We start from the raw sequence: 21,105 nt of genomic DNA on the forward strand, positions 1-21,105 counted from the left end.
TGTGCATTCGATCAGAGCGTCAGCCAATCGGATAGCGTCATTCCTGCCACAGGACGCAGACCCCGCCCAGTGTTTATAGGCAGTGCGTCTTGTGTTGAGCAGTAAGTTGGACACAGCTGAAGCCAGAAATGGGGTTAGAGGCTGATGAAAACATATTCTCCAGTCTATTCCGAAGGGAGTCTATTCTTCAAGGCATAGTCACTCCAAATTAATGATTTTAACCACTGCAGTAAAATGTGTGAATTCGAATTTCAATAACATATTTATCAAAACATCTTGGGAAACGGCACACTACTACAACTTTATACAGCATAATATATTTATTTATATTATATTTCCAAATGTAAAATAATTTGGTGATTCAAGTTCAAAAATTTCAGCTGGTTATGGAATTATTGTTATTATTTATTTATGTATGTTTATTGTAATTGTGAGCATATAAAAAGTGTACACAACAGTACGTTTTTAAGTGGGTCATTTTAGTAGTTTCTTTTTTTTTTTATAAATGCCTTATAATAAAATAATAATGCCTCTACACCCTGTTTTGTACAACCATATCATTGTTTATTAACAGTCATGTTGGTCACTCTTTCCAAATCAGTTTTCAAGTTAGTGAATTTAGGTACTGATATGAAACTTATGAAGCACATAACTGGTAATCTGGTAATCAGAAGTACACTGGTTCAAACCCCACAGCCACCACCATTGTGTCCTTGAGCAAGGCACTTAACTCCAGGTTGCTCCTGGGGGATTGTCCCTGTAATAAGGGCTCTGTAAGTCGCTTTGGATAAAAGCGTCTGCCAAATGCATAAATGTAAATGTAACTTATGGATCATAATGTGTCATTTACTTTAGTACAGTGCATCCGGAAAGTATTCACAGCGCTTCAATTATTACAAATGTTGTTGTGTTACAGCCTTATTACAAAATGGATAAAAATGCATTATTTTTCTCAAAATTCTACAAACAATACCCCATCATAACAACATGAAAGAAGTTTGTTTGAAATCTTTGCAAATTTATTACAAATAAAAACAAACAAAATCACATGTACAGAACATAAGAACTCACAGCCTTTGCCATGACACTCAAAATTGAGCTCAGGTGCATCCTGTTTCCACTGATCATCCTTGAGATGTTTCTATAACTTGATTGGAGTCCACCTGTGGTAAATTCAGTTGATTGGACATGATTTGGAAAGGCACACACCTGTCTTTATAAGGTCCCACAGTTAACAGTGCACGTCAGAGCACTAACCAAGTCATGAAGTCCAAGGTATTGTGTGAAGACCTCCAAGACAGGATTGTATCAAGGCACAGATCTGGGGAAGGGTACAGAAAACTGTCTGCAGCATTGAAGGTCCCAATGAGCACAGTGGCCTCCATCGTCCGTAAATGGAAGAAGTTTGGAACCACCAGGACTCTTCCTAGAGCTGGCCGCCCAGCCAAACTGAGCGATCGGGGGAGAAGGGCCTTAGTCGGGGAGGTGACCAAGAACCCGATGGTCACTCTGACAGAGCTCCAGCGTTTCTCTGTGGAGAGAGGAGAACCTTCCAGAAGAACAACCATCTCTGCAGCACTCCACCAATCAGGCCTGTATGGTAGAGCGGCCAGACGGAAGCCACTCCTCAGTAAAAGGTACATGACAGACTACCTGGAGTTTGCCAAAAGGCACCCGAAGGACTCTCATACCATGAGAAACAAAAGATTGAACTCTTTGGCCTGAATGGCAAATCTCATGTCTGGAGGAAACCAGGAACCGCTCAACACCTGGCCAATACCATCCCTACAGTGAAGCATGGTGGTGGCAGCATCATGCTGTGGGGATGTTTTTCAACGGCAGGAACTGGGAGACTAGTCAGGATCGAGGGAAAGGTGAATGCCACAATGTACAGAGACATCCTTGATGAAAACCTGCTCCAGAGCGCTCTGGACCTCAGACGTGGGCGAAGGTTCATCTTCCAACAGGACAACGACCCTAAGCACACAGACAAGATAACAAAGGACTGACTATGGGACAACTCTGTGTATGTCATTCAGTGGCCCAGCCAGAGCCCAGACTTGAACCCGATTGAACATCTCTGGAGAGATCTGAAAATGGCTGTGAACCGACGCTCCCCATCCAACCTGATTGAGCTTGAGAGGTCCTGCAAAGAAGAATGGGAGAAACTGCCCAAAAAAGTGTGCCAAGGTTATATCATACACAAAAAAACTTGAGGCTGTAATTGGTGCCAAAGGTGCTTCAACAAAGTATTGAGCAAAGGCTGTGAATACTTATGTACATGTAATTGTTTTTGTTTTTTATTTGTAATAAATTTGCAAAGATTTAAAACAAACTTCTTTCACGCTGTCATTATGGGGTATTGTTTGTAGATTTTTGAGGAAAATAATGAATTTAATCCATTTTGGAATAAGGCTGTAAAACAACAAAATGTGGAAAAAGTGAAGCGCTGTGAATACTGTCCAGATGCACTGTATATGTACAACAATTCTAGTGAACTAGGTAGCATGTATTGTAAAATTTGTTAAAATAAAAAAACTGTCCTGTCCATTTATTTAATTTATAAGTATATTACAATCATAAAAAGTGGAACATGCCTTCCATGCTTCTGTCAGAAGAGGTAATCATTGATGGCAGTTTTAAATATTTAATTTGGGGACTTCCATTCATTTAGTGTGGAGGGTCTTTTTTATGTATGTGAGTCAAAAGGTGCAAATCATTTAAAAAAAAATCTAGACTAGAGCACACAAAGTTTTGACTAAAACATTTATTGCAACTGTTAACCAGGAATAATGTTGTACAATTAAGGCATATGTTTTCTCATTTCTTTTCATTATTTATCACCCTTTGAAAGAATATTGTTCTGATGGTACAGAGGACTTTATTTTTTCTTTGAACTTATTCAAATGAGCAGACAAATAGTCAGGTATTAAAAGAAAACAATTGTTAATCTTAATGAAAGTGTAACAAAACCATGCTTTATAGCATGTATTAATAACTTCAGACTTACCAACTACCAAATATCAATACCAAGATTACAAGATTTGTTACTTCCTTAGAAACTATTTTGTTTTCATCCATATCTGACCTTGTATACTCATATTCATAGTCTGTTATGAACCAGGCATAATCTAAAAAGGGTCCTAAAGCATTTTTAACAGGATTTCTTTCACATCTCGAGCATATACATTGGCTTCAGTATTTAAGTTATAAAGAGCATTGTCGTGTAGAAACTTTAAGCCTGCTAAAGTTTCATGAGGTGGTTAGCTACCTTAGTTAGGATGTGAAGGTGAGGTGAAAGGTGAAGGAAATTGATTTGGTACAAATGACTTATCATGACTGATACAAATCAGAATCTGGCCAAGAATTGCTTTAAAATTTAAATTTGGAAGTATCCTAATTACTTATTGTACACACAAATAATCATGCAAAGATTTTCAGGGAAGCAAGCAGCAGGATGAGAAGGAACAAATACTGATAATGGAATGCTTTACACTTATTCAGTCATGGAAATATAAATTAACGTGAACACAATTTTTCAAATAATTCTGTAGTAAAGGGTGTTAATGTACACAGAAAATATGCTGGTCAAATAAAAAAATTGTCCATACAGAACATTGACACATATGGAACAAAAACAATGCAAAAGACTTGATGTGGTAAAGCCACTGGAGTCTGGTGATATTCAAAATATTACCTTACTGAATATAAATGACAAGAATAGTAAATGTCAAGTGTGTGGAGTGTCACTAAGCCACAGTAATATTTTTCTTCATTTTAAAGGGGTCATGACATGCCCTTTATTTATAATTTTTTTATGTTCCTTGAGGTCCACTTATAACAGTTGTAAAAAAAATTTTACACAAAAAACAGTCATATATTTGTAAAACATAATCATTTTCCACCCTCATTCAGACCCTCTATCAGATACAAGCAGGTTTTGATGCTACTTTTCCTTTAACAGTGGGACAATACACGCCCACTGTTCCAATTGGCTATCTGCTCTTGACTGGCCTCCTCTCTTTTTTGGTTGCCATCACACTACTCACTGCGATTAAAGGTAAAGTAGGTGTTGATGTATTGTTATGGAGGCAGCCAGATGCAAATGTCTACCACAGTGTGACGTCACAATGTGGAGGAATTTTCCAAATGCATCTTGGTTTCAACAAATGCTTTTTTTTAAGTGAGGGGAAAGTTTTTTCTGAAAAATACAGTATGTTTTTATAGTACTATAACCTCTTATATGTCAAAAGATCCGGGAAAATGTGATCCCTCATGTCATGACCCCTATAAATATAATATAAATGTTGTTTGCTGAGAAGTAGTATTCATTTGAAATTAGCATAGTCTGAGTAGATGTCAACAAAATCCTGCACCACTCTGTAGCAGAAGTCATACTGTTCCTGTGAAGACAGAGTAAAATACAACATGTTTAAATTCACACAATGATGTGATTTAAGCATATATTGTATATCAAAAATATCTGGACACTTATGGAACATGTAAAGCATTTTCATTGCATATGGTACAAAATATCAAACCAAGCAGTGTCTGCAAGTATATTACTTCTCTTCTTTTCTCAGAAATAACTTTCCTTTTTTGAGCCATTTTTGCAAATATGAAGTCAGTTTGTCAACCAAAAAGTGTCCAAATAATTTTTGTCAACATTTTGAACAATGTGTCTATTGCTTTATTTTATTTAGCATGAAAAGTGTATGTGCCCTATCGTTCTTTAAAATACAGTAAATGCCACTTACTGTTTAAAACGGTTTTGGTTTGATATTTAATATTCTGCTAACTAATACTTTGACATTCATACTGTAAATTTGTGGCATACAGTACATTACATACAGTAGTACATTCCCATATTTTGGGGGGCCACTGTATGTATGTCAGGTTAGTGTGTTAAATCCTTACCATAGTTTGGACCATATGTGGTCTCTGAGTGCGTAAACTCTTCACAGTCTGGAATACATCAAGTAACCCCTCTGCTTTGACCCGCTCTAGAATGTTACTTAGAGCAATGAAGGTTCCGGTCCGGCCTGCACCAGCACTGATGTCACCCAGAAAGAAAGATTAATTTGATATACGTTTTGCACACAAAAAAACAATTATTTAAAAAAAAAAGATCCTTCCTTCCTATAATTCCTTTTCAAGTATGCATTATAGTAAAGAACATATATGGTTGTGTGTGTGTGTGAGAGAGAGGTAAAGAGATAGAGACTGTGTGTATACCTGCAATGCACCACTATAGGGTTGTTTCCAGACTGCTGCTGTTGTTTCTGCACTGCAGCAATAATATCAATCATTCCCTTCCCATCAGATGGGATTCCAATCTCTGGCCAACCGTGGAAGTGGAACTGTCTGATTAGACGAGTCTGCTTCTCCTTCAAACAGAACAATACAGCCGTAGCACGGTCAACAAATTTCACCATAATAAATTAAGCTCCTAAGTGAAGCATATGATGGGCCATAAAATGCTCAAATTCACTGCATATTTAACTCACAGGTGCATAGGACAGCAGCATGTCTCGAATGCTGTAAGTCTCACACAGTGTGTCTCTCCTCAGCTCCAATACATACTCTCCAAATGAAACACTGCCCTCTGCTGGCCAGTAACGGAAACATTTTTCCTGGAGCAAGTGTAAAAGCAAGAAAAGGAGAGGAAGTAAATGTGTGAATATTTTAAGAAGACCTCTTTTGTCCGGATAATTAATGTTAATTATACAAATTAATATATACACATAAAGATAAATATCTAAATACAAAAACTGTACCTGCTCTCTCTCTTTTAGCTCTGTAAGCATAACAATAGAGTGGCACTTCCATTCCCAAACCATGCGCCAGAAGTCCTGTACAGTGTGAACCAATGGTGCCTGAGTTGCTATAAAGTAATCCTTCTGCCTGTAACCCTGCAAAGGTAACACATACTGTTATACGTCTATATTGTAATGCCTTCTATAACCTCGTATGACCCCGTGGACTCGTGGACGTTGTATTTTGTCTTCGTTGTATGAAAAACATAATTTAAATTCATTTAAACTTACTGATCTCAGTTCATGAGACTCAGTGCTGTCAGTAAATGGTTAAACTTTTGATCTACTGAGTCATGTGAGAAAAACAGCATGGCGCTGCCCATCGCAGAATTTTTGTCTTTGGGAGAAACACCAACAAAACTACATCTGGTAAGAAACCAAAAACATTTTTATATTGAAACCTGTTTGAGTCAAAAGATTGTGAAATGCCCCACTGCTAAACACAATGTAGACTAATGTGTACAATAACACAACGTTTACATTAGAATTCCTATATTTACGGTGTATTATCACAATGAGAATCAGTGAGTTCATCCAAAAGCTGAACATTTTGCTTTCAGATGCGTTATACTGTATATGGAGTTAGGATGAATATGAAGTGTATTTTTAACTGTTTTGAGACCAGTGCAGACAGACAGCACATTGGAGGTTAAGTCATTAACTGAACATTCCATAGCTCTCCGTGCAGCTCAGTGGATTCACTCTTAAAATCTGAATAAAATTATGCTAATTTCTTATGTAATTTCTGTAACATCTCAAAAACATGAATAACTAAAACTATTTAATAAAAAAAAACTGACTTGTGGACCTGCTGTCCACATATGTTGCCATACATTTTTAGGAGAACTATTTCCTAAACTCCTCCCCTCCAACCAACCCACAACCTTTTCCCTTGACCCTATTCCTTCTCAGCTTCTCCAGGCCATCTCTCTATCCATCTTACCTGCACTCACACACATAATTAACACATATCTACTTACAGGCACTTTTCCCACTACATTTAAGCAGGCTCGAGTATCTTCGCTGCACTTAACCCCACACAAATTGCAAACTACAGACCAGTTTCTCTCCTTTCATTCATGGCAAAAATACTTGAAAGGGCAGTTTTCAATCAAATCTCTACCAATCTCTTGCAGCTGCTGTATGACAATCAGTCAGGCTTCAAATGTGGACATTCCACCGAGACTGCTTTGCTGTCTGTCACTGATTCGCTGAGACAGGCGAGAGCTGGATCCAGATCCACCATCCTGATTCTACTAGACTATTCTGCAGCCTTTGACACAGTCAACCATCAGATCTTACTCTCCACCCTCTCTTCGCTGGGCATCACAGGAACTGTGCTTGACTGTTTTAATTCCAATCTTCTGAATTCTATCATTCAAGGTAGCCTGGAGAAGTGAGGTGTCCAATCCACATCATCTGCTTACTGGGGTACCTCAGGGTTCAGAGCTTGGGCCACTTCTCTTCTCTATATACATAACATCACTGTGACCCATCATTCAGGCATATGGTTTCTCTTACCACTGTTACGGCGATGACATGCAACTCTACTAGTCTTTACAGCCCAACGACACCACAGTGACTGCTCGAATCGCTGTCTGCCTGGCAGACTTCCCAGCCTGGATGAAGGAACACCACATGCAACTTAACCCAGCCAAGACCGAACTCATTGTCTTTCCAGCCAACCCTGCTGTTGAACACAACATCACCATGCAGCTGGGTTCAACAGCAGTAACACCTTCCAAAACGGTCAGAAATCTAGGGGTAACCATCGATAACAAATTAAATTTCACAGACCACAACTCAAAGACCGCAAGGTCATATAGATTTACACTCTACAATATCAGGAAGATAATGCCCTTCCTCTCTGAACATGCCACACATGTTGCATGTATAATAATCTGATGCTGATAAAACTGGACTGTAATATGGCACTTTTTGGTACCACTGTCTCCTTAAGATGATTCGCTTATGTGTTCCTATTTGTAAATTGCTTTGGATAAAATTATCTGCCAAATGAATAAATGTAAAATGTAAATTTGCTTATTTTTTTGCATGTTTATTAGGTACATGTGTATTAGGTGCTAACAAATTAAAGAGGGGAATGGAAAATGCACACAGCAGTCACCCTTGGGTCTCAGGAGATTAAACATAGAGCATTTACTAATACATGCAGAATGTAAGAACTGAACAAATACCATGTTAAATGTGATTGCTTTTCACTTGAGTGAACCAAACATATGTCCCTTCCTAGGCCATTATTTGAAATCATAGATGTTTTAAACTAGTAATTACAATATTATTACATATTAATAGCACATTTATTTATTAAACAGTATACTTACGTCTATGAAAGATGCATTAATGTAATCTGTGCATTCTTGCCCTCTCTTCATGGATAATATTACCCTGTTGAAGTCATCTAGCAATAAGACAGGATAATTATTACATTAGGAAAGTTATGGATACATTTTTGAAGGAAAGAAAGAAATAAAACAAAAAAGAAAGAAAACAAGAAAGAAAGAAAGAAAGAAAGAAAGAAAACAAAAAAGGATTGAAATGATACATTTGTTCATATATATTCTTACATGGGATGATCTGCAATACTCTGTTCTTTCTCATGTTGGCAGGCAGATTTCCGGTTCTCATGTTCTCCTTCATTATGCGAACATTAGTCAGTTTCTATGGAGATTCCAAACAAAAGTACAGATCACATAAATTCAGGTCAAACACAACGACACATTCTGCCATTCAATCGTAACATTCTTAATGATATCTCCTTTTGTGTTCCACAGAAGAAAGAAACTCATAACGGTTTGGAATGGCATGAGGGTGAGTAAATAGTGATTACATTTCATATTTGAGTTAAGTATCCCTTTAAGATTTGTCATTAAATGTTCATAATCCTGTACGAGGTACATGCATGCTCTTGCTTAGCAAACCAAATTTTGCATGTGCACTATAACTGAAAGGGGAAAACTGGTGACATGTGGTTGAATGATGGGAAAGTGTTTCTTACTCTAAATTCTTCCTCCAGACCCACTCGGTCCATGTGTATGTGTGTGTTGTGGAGCTTGTGGAGGTGGCCTTCCAGCGAGGCAATGTCTAACTCAGTGTCACCATACAGGTAATGCTCCAAAAGTGCCTGGTAAATAAATGAATACTGCATCTGTGGGCGAGACAGAGCAATGTCAGTGGCTTTGTAATGCTGAAATGAAAATATGCACAGCAAAAATGGGCTGCAGAATGTTCTTTACGTCTGTTTGGATAAGCTGACAACGCTGCTTTCGTATTCTGGATACAAAGCCAAACACGTCCACCCTTCCTTCAGCGTGCATCATATCCATCATCGCATCAATCACAGTGAACGTTCCAGTCCTTCCAACCCCAGCACTGCACAGAGAGAGAAAGACACTGAGTTGAGAGAAATATTTTTTCCATTCAAATTACTATTCTGGGCTAGATCATGTGCTCAAATAAATTAAAGGGATAGTTCATCCTAAAATGAGGAGTCTTTCATCATTGACTCACCCTCATGTCGTTCCAAACCCCAAAACAGGCAAAATAGGCAGAATGTTAGCCTCAGTCACTATTAACTTTTATTATATTGAGAAAAAAATTATGCAAGAAAAGTGAATGGTTAATGTAACATAATATTCTGGCTATCATCTCTTTTTGTGTTACAAGGAAGAAAGTTATATCGGTTTGGAACAGCATTAGGAAGTATTAGAGTAAATATTGAAAGAATTTTCATTTTGAGTGAACTATTCCTTTAAACATGGGATCAATTCTATAATAATGGTCCTAAAGCACCAGATCAAATATATATAATAAATAAATAAATATGTTAGTGTCTGATAGTGCTACAGAGATACAGTAATTTACAGTTAACAGTAATCCTCTTTGCACATTATGCTTGGAATCTGAGAGAGTAATGGTAACACTTTATATTAACTTTCAGTAATAAATGATTAACAAACATTATATAATGCTTAATAGATCATTAGTTAATGTATATTTAAAAAGTTACAAATGACAAACAGATCATTTGTTAATTTGCATTTGAATCATGTAATTAAACCTTTTCATAAAGTATTCATAAATTAACTTGAGCACTTTTTTCATTTGCAAATGTTTTCAGAAATTATTAGGATCTTTCACTACTTTACGCATGTTAACAAACTATCATTAATGTCCAGCTATTTAAGGTCTGTAAAGGCCAAAGGTTTACTGTTTTCTTGTTGTCGTATTTATGCATGCATTTACTATTTACACATCTTTACAAGTCATTTATTAATTATGTGTTCATATTTTTGCAGTAACTAATCTAAATTTGAAACTATTCATCCAATATAAATGTTTACAAAGGTTTACTAATGATTAGTACCTACATTTAATATTGGGCTTTGAGCTACTGTAACAAGTTTGTATAAGAGGTGGTTTGTAAAATGTATTTATATGCTTGCTACAGACATCAACAACAACACATAATAACAAACACAGCCTAGAAAAACTGTTTAATAACTTCTGAATTTGCATTACATAATTCTTAACAGATCAGTAGTAAATGTTAGTTAAATTATCAGTAAAAATGAACAAGCACATTATCTCATATTTCAAAATATTTGAATATACATTAACTAATGATCTGTTAAGCATTATATAATGTTAGTAATGATTTATTAATTAAAGTTTTTATAAAGTGTTACCAAGCATTTTATTGTAACATCACACACATCAGCTCTAACAAATGTTTCCTGCACATACTTGTCATATTAATGTACTGTATAGTGCTTTACACCTGAAAAAAGTTATGCTAAAATTGATGTAAAACCCACCACTATGCTTTTACACTGGCTACATAGAGGGAAGGACAAATGTCTGCAACACAAAGGTTGGCTTGTTATTCCACCGCAGTAAGGGACTTTTCACACAGCTTTAAAGTCAGTCTGTCATTCTGGCTATAGTTGTTAACAGTTCCACATGAGGGCTGAGCTCTACTCACAAAAGGCCACAAGACATCTGTGTTGGTGGTTGTTTCTGCATACTTAGCATTTCAGAATGTTTGTTATAGTTTAAATATTCAAGGGTTTCACTGAATTCACAAGCATTCTCAAAAGCCCCTTTATAAATCTAATTGACTTTTTTCAAAATGATAGACAATAAAATGTTAGTTACATTTACATTTATTCATTTGGCAGATGCTTTTATCCAAAGCGACTTAGCGAAGAGGAAAAACACAACATAAGCAAATCATCTTAAGGAAACAGTACGTTTCCTTCAACAAAGTTTCAATTACATCAGAAAGATACTATCCAAGACATATTAGGGTGCAACAAGAATTACATATATATATATATATATATATATATATATATATATATATATATATATATATATATATACTGTATAAATAATTATAGCTGTGTCGTTAGTAGTGTATTCCTTCTTTGTGAAGTATGAAATTCCTGTTTTGTTTTAAGTGAGGGAACACACATACTAATAAAAAGTATCACTTGAATGCACTGTAGAGGGGCATTCAGAGCAAGCAATTTCTTGCCCTAAAAAAGCTAGACACAGCATAACAAATATAGCAGAATGCAGGTGTCTCCAGACCCCCTTTTAAAAGTTTAAATTCTTACAGGTGACTAAAGAACATGGCGTTCCTATGCGAGACAATGTCAAAACAGCTAGTCATGCAGCGGTCAGAGACATACGTCTATAGCATGTTTACATGGGAAAACAATTGGCAAACAGTACAGAGGAACAGAAAAACACGTTGTTTTGGATAAAAGTGTCTGCAAAATGCATGTAAAGTTACATAAAAATCTATTTATTTACATACTGTTTGTATAATTAGGCCTATCTACAATCTCACCTACAGTACATATGTAGTAGTCATATTTTAACATTTTTAATAGATGTGGTATGTGGTGTGCAAATCAGTTGTTGCCTATGGTGTTGATTTGTAATTAATAAACAAATACTCTATGGACACATTTTGACATTTGCCAAAACACAACAACTAATTTGGAATCAATTTCATCAGTCTTTTATTGAGAGTATAAGCTGTCAGCAGTCTTACCTACAGTGCACTATGATTGGTCCAGCATGGGCAGGATTGACACTCTTGACTTTCTTGAGAAATTTAAGCATACCAATAGAGGAGAGGGGTACACCAAAATCAGGCCAGCTGGTGAAATGCAGCTGAGTGACCAACCTTGGAGGTCTGCAACCATCAGCAGCATGCTGCAAAACCACACAGCCACACAGTTGTAACCAAGGACACCACCTTGCATTCAAAACACTAAGCAAATTGGAATACAATAACAAAATGTAACCCTTTAAGCTCTGATAAAAAATATTAATTGTAAAAGTATTATCAACTACATTCATGACCAATATAAAATAGGTATCCATCGATATCTTAGAGGCTCTACTTTACAATGCATGTAGGTATTATGTCCAAAACTGAACAAGTGCTTTGAAATTTGCATACAAATCAGAAGTGTTCCATTTTGATCATTTATGGAAAATGTTGCACTGTATATATAGTAATTAGCAAAAACATGAAATTCATCAAATACGTGTCATATGTTGATGGAAAGCTCTCATAGAATAGAATACAACACGTCTTTTTTACTCACAACTAAAAATATATTGAGCAATAGCTAATTATTTGTCTTTGATATTTATGTTTCTTTTAAACAGGTTTTGCTTATATGCCACGTTTTCACTTATACCTTCACGATAAGTAAACAGAACATATCTAATTACCATTATCTTTCAAATAAGCCCACAAGCAACATAATAATAAGCATAGATCATTAGATCATTGACACAAAGCACAATGTGAACACAGCATATGGCTATCTGGCATCTTGCAGTCTGGCTGAAAACACGTTAACTTTTCTGGATCAGATGATCTCATCGGAAATAATGTAGCGTCATGGAACGCTAAACCAATCAGATTGGGTTCAGATCAGTGCAAAAATCATCCATATTTGGGCAGAGAGACATGTGATTAGTTACTGTTACATATGACTACCAGGAGATCGCGCCAAGTACATAGCACAGACTCAACGACTAACACAAATGACACTCATTCTGTGAACTCTCATTACTGAAATCATTGTTGTGTTTGAGTGTGTAATTAGTTCTTATTTACAATCATTATGTTTTATTTGTCTTGGAGCTGCTTTTAGATACAGTTGACATGATTGGGAACAAAACAAAAACAGTTTTTTGAGCCACCTTATTTACACCCAGAGATATATAATGTCAAATCAGAAAAATAAGTTTTTGGTTTTTTTCAGCAGTTTCTTAGGCTGAGTCTCAGAATGTATCATAATCTACAGTATATAATAATTATTTTTTTTTTTTAAGTTTTAAGTTTTTACATTTAAATTTTATGCATTTGGCAGCGACTTACAGTGCAATTATTGCAGGGACAATCCCCCCCGGAGCAACCTGGATTAAGTGTCTTGCTCAAGGAGACAATGGTGGTGGCTGTGGGGATCGAACCAGCAACCTTCTGATTACCAGTTATGTGCTTTAGTCCACTATGGCACCAAACACTTGACCCTCCTTTTTTTTGTTATAAGATTTTAATTTTGGGTATGCAGCTTAAAAAGGAAAGCTTTAAAAACACCCTCAGGGCTTAAAGGGTTAATGGGATGATTTATTCCACAAGAGTATGACATATTCTGTAAATTTGAGCTACTAAATTGCTGGCATGTCAACAGCAATAGAATACACATTAGTATAGTATAAAGGGCATTTGATTACTAATGCTGTAATGTTTGGGAAGGAAATGACAACTCACATGCTGCACACAGAACTTCCTGATTGTGTAGTCCACCAAGACAGAAACATCTTCCATTGCCACCCTCACACAGCCATAGATCCAGCAGCCCTGCTCAGGCCAGTACTGATGGCACTTTTCCTGCAGGTCAAACAGAAACCTTAGACAATATATGGAGCAGAATTTGATCTTTGAAGGTATAGCTGCAAATATTTTACAAAATACTTATGCAAAACACTAGGAGGGTTTTGACATAGACTAATATAGACTTTTGAATAAACCAAGACCCTTCCTTTCCTGTTTCTGAGCTATTATTTGCATGTTAACCCATTTGACATTGAATTTGTCCCTGATGTGACTTTGCAATCTCCTCTCTTACTTCTTTTCTCTCTCTTGTGTTGGTCAACATAACTATAGTAGTAGATTTCTGCTCCCAAACCATCCTCCAAAAATCCCCCACTGTCTCTGGCTTTGGACCTGCATATAAGAGCGAAGGTGAAACCAGTAAAAAGTAAAACTAAGGACTGTAATTATTGTGTTACATTGATAGTATTATCTGCTAAAAAAAATCTTGTTATGGGAAGCGAAATCAACAAGTGAAAAAATACGCTTGCTTACCTTGAGCTGCAATAAATTTGTTCTTTTCTCTGTAACCCTAAAGAAAGATAAATTAATCAAAATTGAGTCTCAAAACAGACAAAAAAAATAAATTATATATATATATATATATATATATATATATATATATATATATATATATATATATATATATAAAAACACGTCTGTCACTCATGTAGAGCAGTTGTTCATTTACTGTACATGGGCATAATTAAAAGCTGTTCCTTACTAACTAATCTGAAGCTATACTTGAAGCTATTGTTTATAAAATAGAAGGGTACTATGGGGTTCTATACAAGAGGGTACTGTAGTTTAAGAGAGGGTGAAGGGTAGCTACAGTACAACTTAGCATTAATTTGACAATACATTATTTGACAATGGATTGGGTTGGAAATCGGGGGGAAAAATCCTACGTATTGGTTTGAAAAGCACTGAAAAAAGTACTCACATCTATATAAGAGGCATTTATATAATCTGAGCCCATATATCCATCTATGTGTGAAAGCAGCACTCTGGAGTGGTCATCTGTCAAGGAAATACAAGTTTTACTATAGGTACAGTATCTCTGAGATTCAGGACTATTTTTGCACACATGACTTTTATCACTTCCTAAATGACACATGACTTTCCCCCATCCAAATCTTTTACAAACTCAATGCAATTAAAGGTGAAATCAGTCATTTGTTTTATGGCAGTCATCTTGGACACACTTAGCGGTATGGATGCAACATCTTGCAAATGTTTTCAGTTACAGAGTATTGTTTATTATTAGTACATGTTAACTAATGTTGTTAACTAATGTTAATAAATGGAACCTTAAAATTGTACAGTGTTACCAATAATACTTGACAAAAAACAATCTTTTCCACAATATTTGCAAAGTTTTTGTGTGAGAGAGTGAGGAATATTTACAGGGCAGAACATTGGGATATCTGTTCTTTTCTCTGTTCTCCTCTCTGCTTGCCTCTTCAAAGGTGCCACAGCCAAATCCACAAGGCAAAGACTATAAAAGAGCAGCAGAGGTAGAAAAAAAATATCCAAGTGTATAAGGTAACAAAACCGAGGGAGTGCATTTGTGGAGAATGAGTAATGTGTGTGTGTGTGTGTGTGTGTGTGTGTGTGTGTGTGTGTGTGTGTGTGTGTGTGTGTGTGGGTGGGTGGGTGGGTGCGTGTGTGTGTGGACGGGTTTGGGTAGTTTGTGAGGAAATTTATTTAGGTTATAAACTGGTTATTACAAGGGTATTATGCTATAAATGTGGTTTATGAGGACATTTCTAGTGTCCCCATAATTCAAATTGCTTGAAAAACATACTAAACAATGTTTTTTTTTAAATGTAAAAATGTAGAAAGTTTTTTGTGAGGGTTCCTACATTAAATTCCTCTCTGAAGAGTTTGCAATCATCTGCCATGCGTAGTCTGAATTCTTCCTCAAGGGAGTCGAGCGGGATGGGGAAATAACGCTTTGATGGAGAGGGTGACCTTGGGAGGAGCACCACTGTTTGTTCTGAGAGAAAAAGATAAAGAACAGAGAGGTATTCTAACAAATAATGAAGTGGCTCAAGTCCCACTACTTTATTTTTATCTCTCTCAATGCTGCCTCCAGCTTCTAAATATTCAGTTCTAAAAATATAGACTTGAAATTGGACAAACAGCAACAAACAGTGAGTGTACTCAAAATCGAAGGTAAGGTTACCTTGATCTTCCAAAAAGCCATTTGGCAACTTCTTGTCAACTGAGGCAACAAGATTCTTCCTTTGCTCTCTAAACCTGAAGATTAAAAATAGTTAAGAAATTTAGAGGTGGAAAGAAACATTAAAAATTACTAAAAAGTTACAATACACACCAAAATCTAAAGTTATTTCTCAAGGAAGACTGCTTGGTTCTCTGATACCTCAGAGCAGCTGAGACTGAATGACTCTCTGCCAAACTATCACAACTGCATTCAAATTTTACTACACATGCAGCTTCTGCTGGAGCAACTAGCCAGGGTCATAATCACCCACCAACTCACGCCATTGGTCAAGTCAATGTTATTGTCTCTCTTGGGAGAGTTCGCTAAAACAAACAGATACATTTTTACAATGCCACAGAGACAAAGTGTTCACAATTTTCAAGAAAATGTACCTATGAACGGCTTACTTATGCTCTCTGCGTACCTCATAAACTCTGGTGCATTTTTGGGCTGCCGTCTCAATTTTTCACACTCAAATTTAAAAGCTCACTATTCACACATACTGTACACTAATTGCAAAAAAAGTGTCACTTTTTTTCAGAACACCACCCAAATAAAAAAATACTCCCATTAATCATAAAACATATTGCATATGTTTACAAGCTTATGATAAACAGAAATTTCATCATAACAACAAAAACATATTTTTTGTAAGCATATAATTCTGGTTCTGTTCACTTTATCTCCATTTAAAACATCTTATTTTATTCCACTAGATGGCAGCAAGTACTATGAATGTTTTTTTTTCCTCTATCACCTTCCGTCACAAATGCAGATCTGAAATGTAGGTGGTGCTCTTATACATTTAGCCCTCACAGATGTGCTCATCCATAGACATTCAGTCTAATTTTAAGCTCATGCACCACCTCCCCTTGTTTCATCAAATATCTAGGCCTCTGACTGGACTAAAGGTGTCATTACAGATCTAGGATTCTCCCCTTTGTGATAATATAAAATATGTTTATCACCAATAGACAATAACATAGTTTTCCGATGATGTGTTTAGCATGCTTTTTCTGCTGGACAACACATTTTGTTCTAGTCATCTTGGATATAACATTGGATTATTCACACAAGCTCACAGACAAGTAAAAAAATGGCAAATCTTTTAGAAAAAGGTAAAAGCAGATATAACGTTTTTGGTTACTTGGGGCCTAGAGCTGCATTGATCAGTGCATAAAACAGACATTTGCATTTTATGTCTTACAGAAATCATATTTCTCTATGTGATTCTTTTGAAAAGCTTTCAAATTGTGGTACTACAGCTAAATAATAACTGTATAGTCACATTCCTGAGAATGAGAGCTTTCATTTGATATATGACTTGTCCATTTAAGTGCTATGCGAAAGACTTTTACATTCACATAAATATTTCGACCACATCAACTCTAGGAGGCATTATTTGCGACGCAGATATTACGGCCATTATTTTGTTATATTATGCAACATAAATGCAGAATTTATGGTATTCTATGGACAGTTCAGATTCTAAGTTTTCAAATGATACCTCATATGCCTGAATTATGTGTCCGAGGACTTTGTGTGTGTGTTTCTCACCTCAGAATGTAAGCGATGAGGAGAACAAAGATGACGAGCAGGAGAGAGGTGACGAGACCTGTGGCTAACACACGTGAGCCCTGAGGAGCTGGAGACTCTGAACAGACAATGGGAATAAGTGAGGTAAGTTTCTCCACATGCTTATCATTGAGAAACTATTTTGAGTGAGAAACAGAGGCATCTATAGAAGACATACCTGTGGTCAGGTTTCCATGAGAGGAACTATTTGAAATGAGAGCTGTTGAAACTAGAAACAGGACCATCATGGCTACATATAACAAGAGAAACAAACAAACATAAAATTTGATAATGCAGAGAGAAGAGATTTAGGAATAAACAAAAATAACTTAATTTACTGAATTTACATTGCAAAAAATTTACTTTGTGTTGTAACATTGAAATAAACGGTGTTTATTCAAGTAAGAAAAAATATTATTAAAGGAAATTTTGGTTCATCCAAAAAAAAATTATTCTCTCATCATTTACTCACCCTCATGTCATTCCAGATATGTGACTTTTGAATGAAATGGGTACTATTGTAATTGAATGGGTACCAAAACTTTGAAGGTCCAAAAGCATAAACGTAAACCATATGACTTAAACCATGCGTGTGAGCCATATGGTTTAATCCATGTCTTCAGAAGTGATATGATAGCTGTGGGTGAGAAACAGATCAATATTTATGTCGTTTTTTGCTATTAATACATAGCAAAATGTACTTCCTTGTTTTTTTGTTATTCATTCTGCATATAGAGCACTGGGCAGGAGGGATACTTTATAGTACAAAAGGACTTAAATAGTTACCTGTTTCTTAACCATACCTATCATATCTCGTCTGAAGATATAGATTTAAAAACTGGAGACGTATGGATTACTTTTATGCTGCCTTTATAAATGTTGGTAGCCTGGCATTGTATGGACCTGCAAAGCTGAGATATTCTTCTAAAAATCTTCATTTGTGTTCAACAGAAGAAAGAATGTCATACACATCTGGGAGTAAATGATGAGAGAATTTTAATTTTTGGGTAAATTATCCCTTTAAACCTCCCTGAATAAAACTGACTACATGGTACACCAACAAAACTAATGTTAAGGGTTTGTTCCGATACGTAGCTCTTTAAAGTAGAAATTGCAGGTTACCATTATTTAGTGTATTTACAAGTTAAAAATCATAATTCAAAAATGTGCAATTTGACAAACCTCTGCAGAAAGTGCGATACACTCAGGGTGCAAAAGCTCCTCAAGAGATTCATTAACCCATATTAAAAACATTTCTTTTCATTCCATTCACTGAGAATCTTTCCTCTATGTGAGCAAATCTAAAATTAATTTCAATTAATGGTCCAAAGAGTGACGTTCTCTAGAGATGTAACATCTACCGCCCACAACCAGCAGCGGCTAAGAAACTGAGAAAGTAGGACACGTTTTTTTTTACACCAGATAGGATAGTACACTTTTACTTTTGAAAAAATATTACTTTTTCAATTATTATAATTTTTTTAAATGCATTTAAATTCAAACAAAAAAATTGTAAAATGGAAATGCATCTTACAGATGGTCAGTTCCACAGAGGTGGGTAGTAATGCGCTACATTTACTCCGTTACATTTACTTGAGTAACTTTTTGGCAGCTGGGCGTACTTGGGCTCTTGTGACAAGTGTACATTTTTAAATCAGCTCAGAAATATATCAGTGCACTTTTTCCTGCATCCTGCATGTCATAAGCAGTATTTACGAATTTACCCGCATTTCCAAACCTCTCTTCTTACTGATAAATTCATCCAGATCTGACAAGAGCCCTTAAAGTGATAGTTCACCCAAAAAAATTCTCTCATTATTTACCCTTATGCCAGATGTGTATGACGTTCTTTCATCTGCTGAACTCAAATGAAGATTTTTAGAAGAATTTCTCAGCTCTTTTGGTCCATACAATGCAAGTAAATGGGTGCCAACATTTTAAAGCTCAAAAAATCACACAAGTCAGCATAAGTAATTCATAAGACTCTAGTGGTTAAATCAATGACTTCAGAAGCGATGTGATAGGTGTGGATGAGAAACAGAGAAACAGATCACTTTCACATTCTTTTTCTAGTGTTTTTGGTGATTCATATTCGTCTCTTCATATCGTCCCCTGTTGGGAAGGTAGAATACTGTCTAGCAAAAAAATGTCAAATATTGATCTGTTTCTCACCCACACCTATCATATAACTTCTGAAGATATGGATTTAACTACTGGAGTGGTATGGATTACTTTTATGATTCCTTTATGTGCTTTGTGAAGCATCAACATTTTGGCACCCATTCACTTGCATTGTACTGATCTACAGAGATGAAATATTCTTCTAAAAATCATAATTTCTGTTCTGCAGAAGAAAGGAAGTCATACATATCTGGGATGGCATGAGGGTGAGTAAATGATGAGAGCATTTTCATTTTTGGGTGAACTATCTCTTTAAAGTGATAGTTCAGCCCTAATTTAATATTCTGTCATAATTTCCCTACCCTCATGTTGCTCCAATCCATGTGACCTGTATTCTGTGGAACACAAAATATGTTAGACAGAGTGTTAGGGACTGACACCATTCATTTTCAAAATATGGAGAGAAAAAAAACACATTCACTGTACGTAAATAGAGACTCATTCTGTCTAAAACCTCCTTAATGTTTTGCATGAAAGAAAGAAAGTCATACATGTTTGGAACAACATGATGGTGAATGATGACAGAATTTCCATTAATAATAATAATGATAACAATAATAATTCTGTAATAATAATAATAATAATAATACAAATTCTGTAATGCATGTTACATTTGTATTATGTAATGGAATATAGGAGAGTTAATGTCAATTATATAATTTGTGAAAGTAACGAGTTACTCACTACTTGAGGACTCTTTTATTTAGATACTTTCTTACTCTTACTCAAGTAATTATTTTCATTAGTACTTTTACTTCTACTTGAGTAATTTCTTTTTAAAAGTAATTATAATTTTACTTGAGTACAGTTTTTGGCTACTTTACCCACCACTGCATTTCCATCAAATGACATATAAGATAATGTATAACAAAAAATTAGGCTAGATCATTTTTAAATTCCTTCTGAAATGAAAGGCACTAATTGAAAATGTGTCTCATTAAAGGGATAGTCTCTCAAAATTTTTAATTCTCTAATCATTTGCTCACCCTCATACCATCCCATATATTGTATGACTTTCTTTATCCTGCTGAACAAATACAAAGATTTTTAGAAAAATATCTCAGCTCTGTAGGACCATACAATTCAAGTGAATGTGACCAGACCTTTGAAGGTCCAAAAAGCATATTAAGACAGCATTAAAGTAATCCATATGACTTTGGTTGTTGAATCAATATCTTCATAAGTAATTTAACTCTTTCCCCGCCAGCGTTTTTTAAAAAAAGTTGCCAGCCACCGCCAGGGTTTTGGACGATTTTCGCTAAACTTTAATGGCCCGCAAAATATTTTCTTCCATGAATATATGAAGATGCTATATATCAAAATAAAGATCTGGGCCTCTGCTTTTAGGCAAAAAAAACGATTTTATTTTATCTTCATTT

The 21,105-nt window shown here is 35.7% G+C and overlaps 1 protein-coding gene across 3 annotated transcripts in view; it reads right to left on the reverse strand.

Moving 5' to 3' along the window:
• Positions 1-2,789: 2,789 nt before the first annotated feature.
• The window catches only part of LOC127656667 (receptor-type tyrosine-protein phosphatase epsilon-like), a 29,218-nt gene continuing 10,902 nt past the window's right edge, over positions 2,790-21,105 (reverse strand). The window contains exons 1-20 of one of the 3 annotated variants that reach the window (XM_052145086.1): positions 20,029-20,055; positions 17,724-17,795; positions 17,528-17,624; positions 15,932-16,005; positions 15,609-15,742; positions 15,151-15,241; positions 14,687-14,763; positions 14,239-14,275; positions 14,000-14,097; positions 13,642-13,761; positions 11,902-12,065; positions 9,074-9,209; positions 8,836-8,985; positions 8,405-8,498; positions 8,162-8,238; positions 5,778-5,912; positions 5,508-5,633; positions 5,236-5,387; positions 4,918-5,053; positions 2,790-4,403 (exon numbers count right to left, since the gene is read on the reverse strand). In XM_052145086.1, coding sequence (XP_052001046.1) covers positions 4,329-4,403; positions 4,918-5,053; positions 5,236-5,387; positions 5,508-5,633; positions 5,778-5,912; positions 8,162-8,238; positions 8,405-8,498; positions 8,836-8,985; positions 9,074-9,209; positions 11,902-12,065; positions 13,642-13,761; positions 14,000-14,097; positions 14,239-14,275; positions 14,687-14,763; positions 15,151-15,241; positions 15,609-15,742; positions 15,932-16,005; positions 17,528-17,624; positions 17,724-17,793 — 2,043 coding nt within the window. In that variant the 5' untranslated portion in view covers positions 17,794-17,795; positions 20,029-20,055 and the 3' untranslated portion in view covers positions 2,790-4,328. Of the gene's footprint in view, positions 4,404-4,917; positions 5,054-5,235; positions 5,388-5,507; positions 5,634-5,777; positions 5,913-8,161; positions 8,239-8,404; positions 8,499-8,835; positions 8,986-9,073; positions 9,210-11,901; positions 12,066-13,641; positions 13,762-13,999; positions 14,098-14,238; positions 14,276-14,686; positions 14,764-15,150; positions 15,242-15,608; positions 15,743-15,931; positions 16,006-17,527; positions 17,625-17,723; positions 17,796-18,017; positions 18,118-20,028; positions 20,056-21,105 lie in introns of those variants that run through there. The other 2 variants (XM_052145087.1, XM_052145085.1) reach the window with 2 other exon arrangements.

Source organism: Xyrauchen texanus, chromosome 16, assembly GCF_025860055.1.
Source record: "Xyrauchen texanus isolate HMW12.3.18 chromosome 16, RBS_HiC_50CHRs, whole genome shotgun sequence".
Taxonomy (NCBI): Eukaryota; Metazoa; Chordata; class Actinopteri; order Cypriniformes; family Catostomidae; genus Xyrauchen; species Xyrauchen texanus.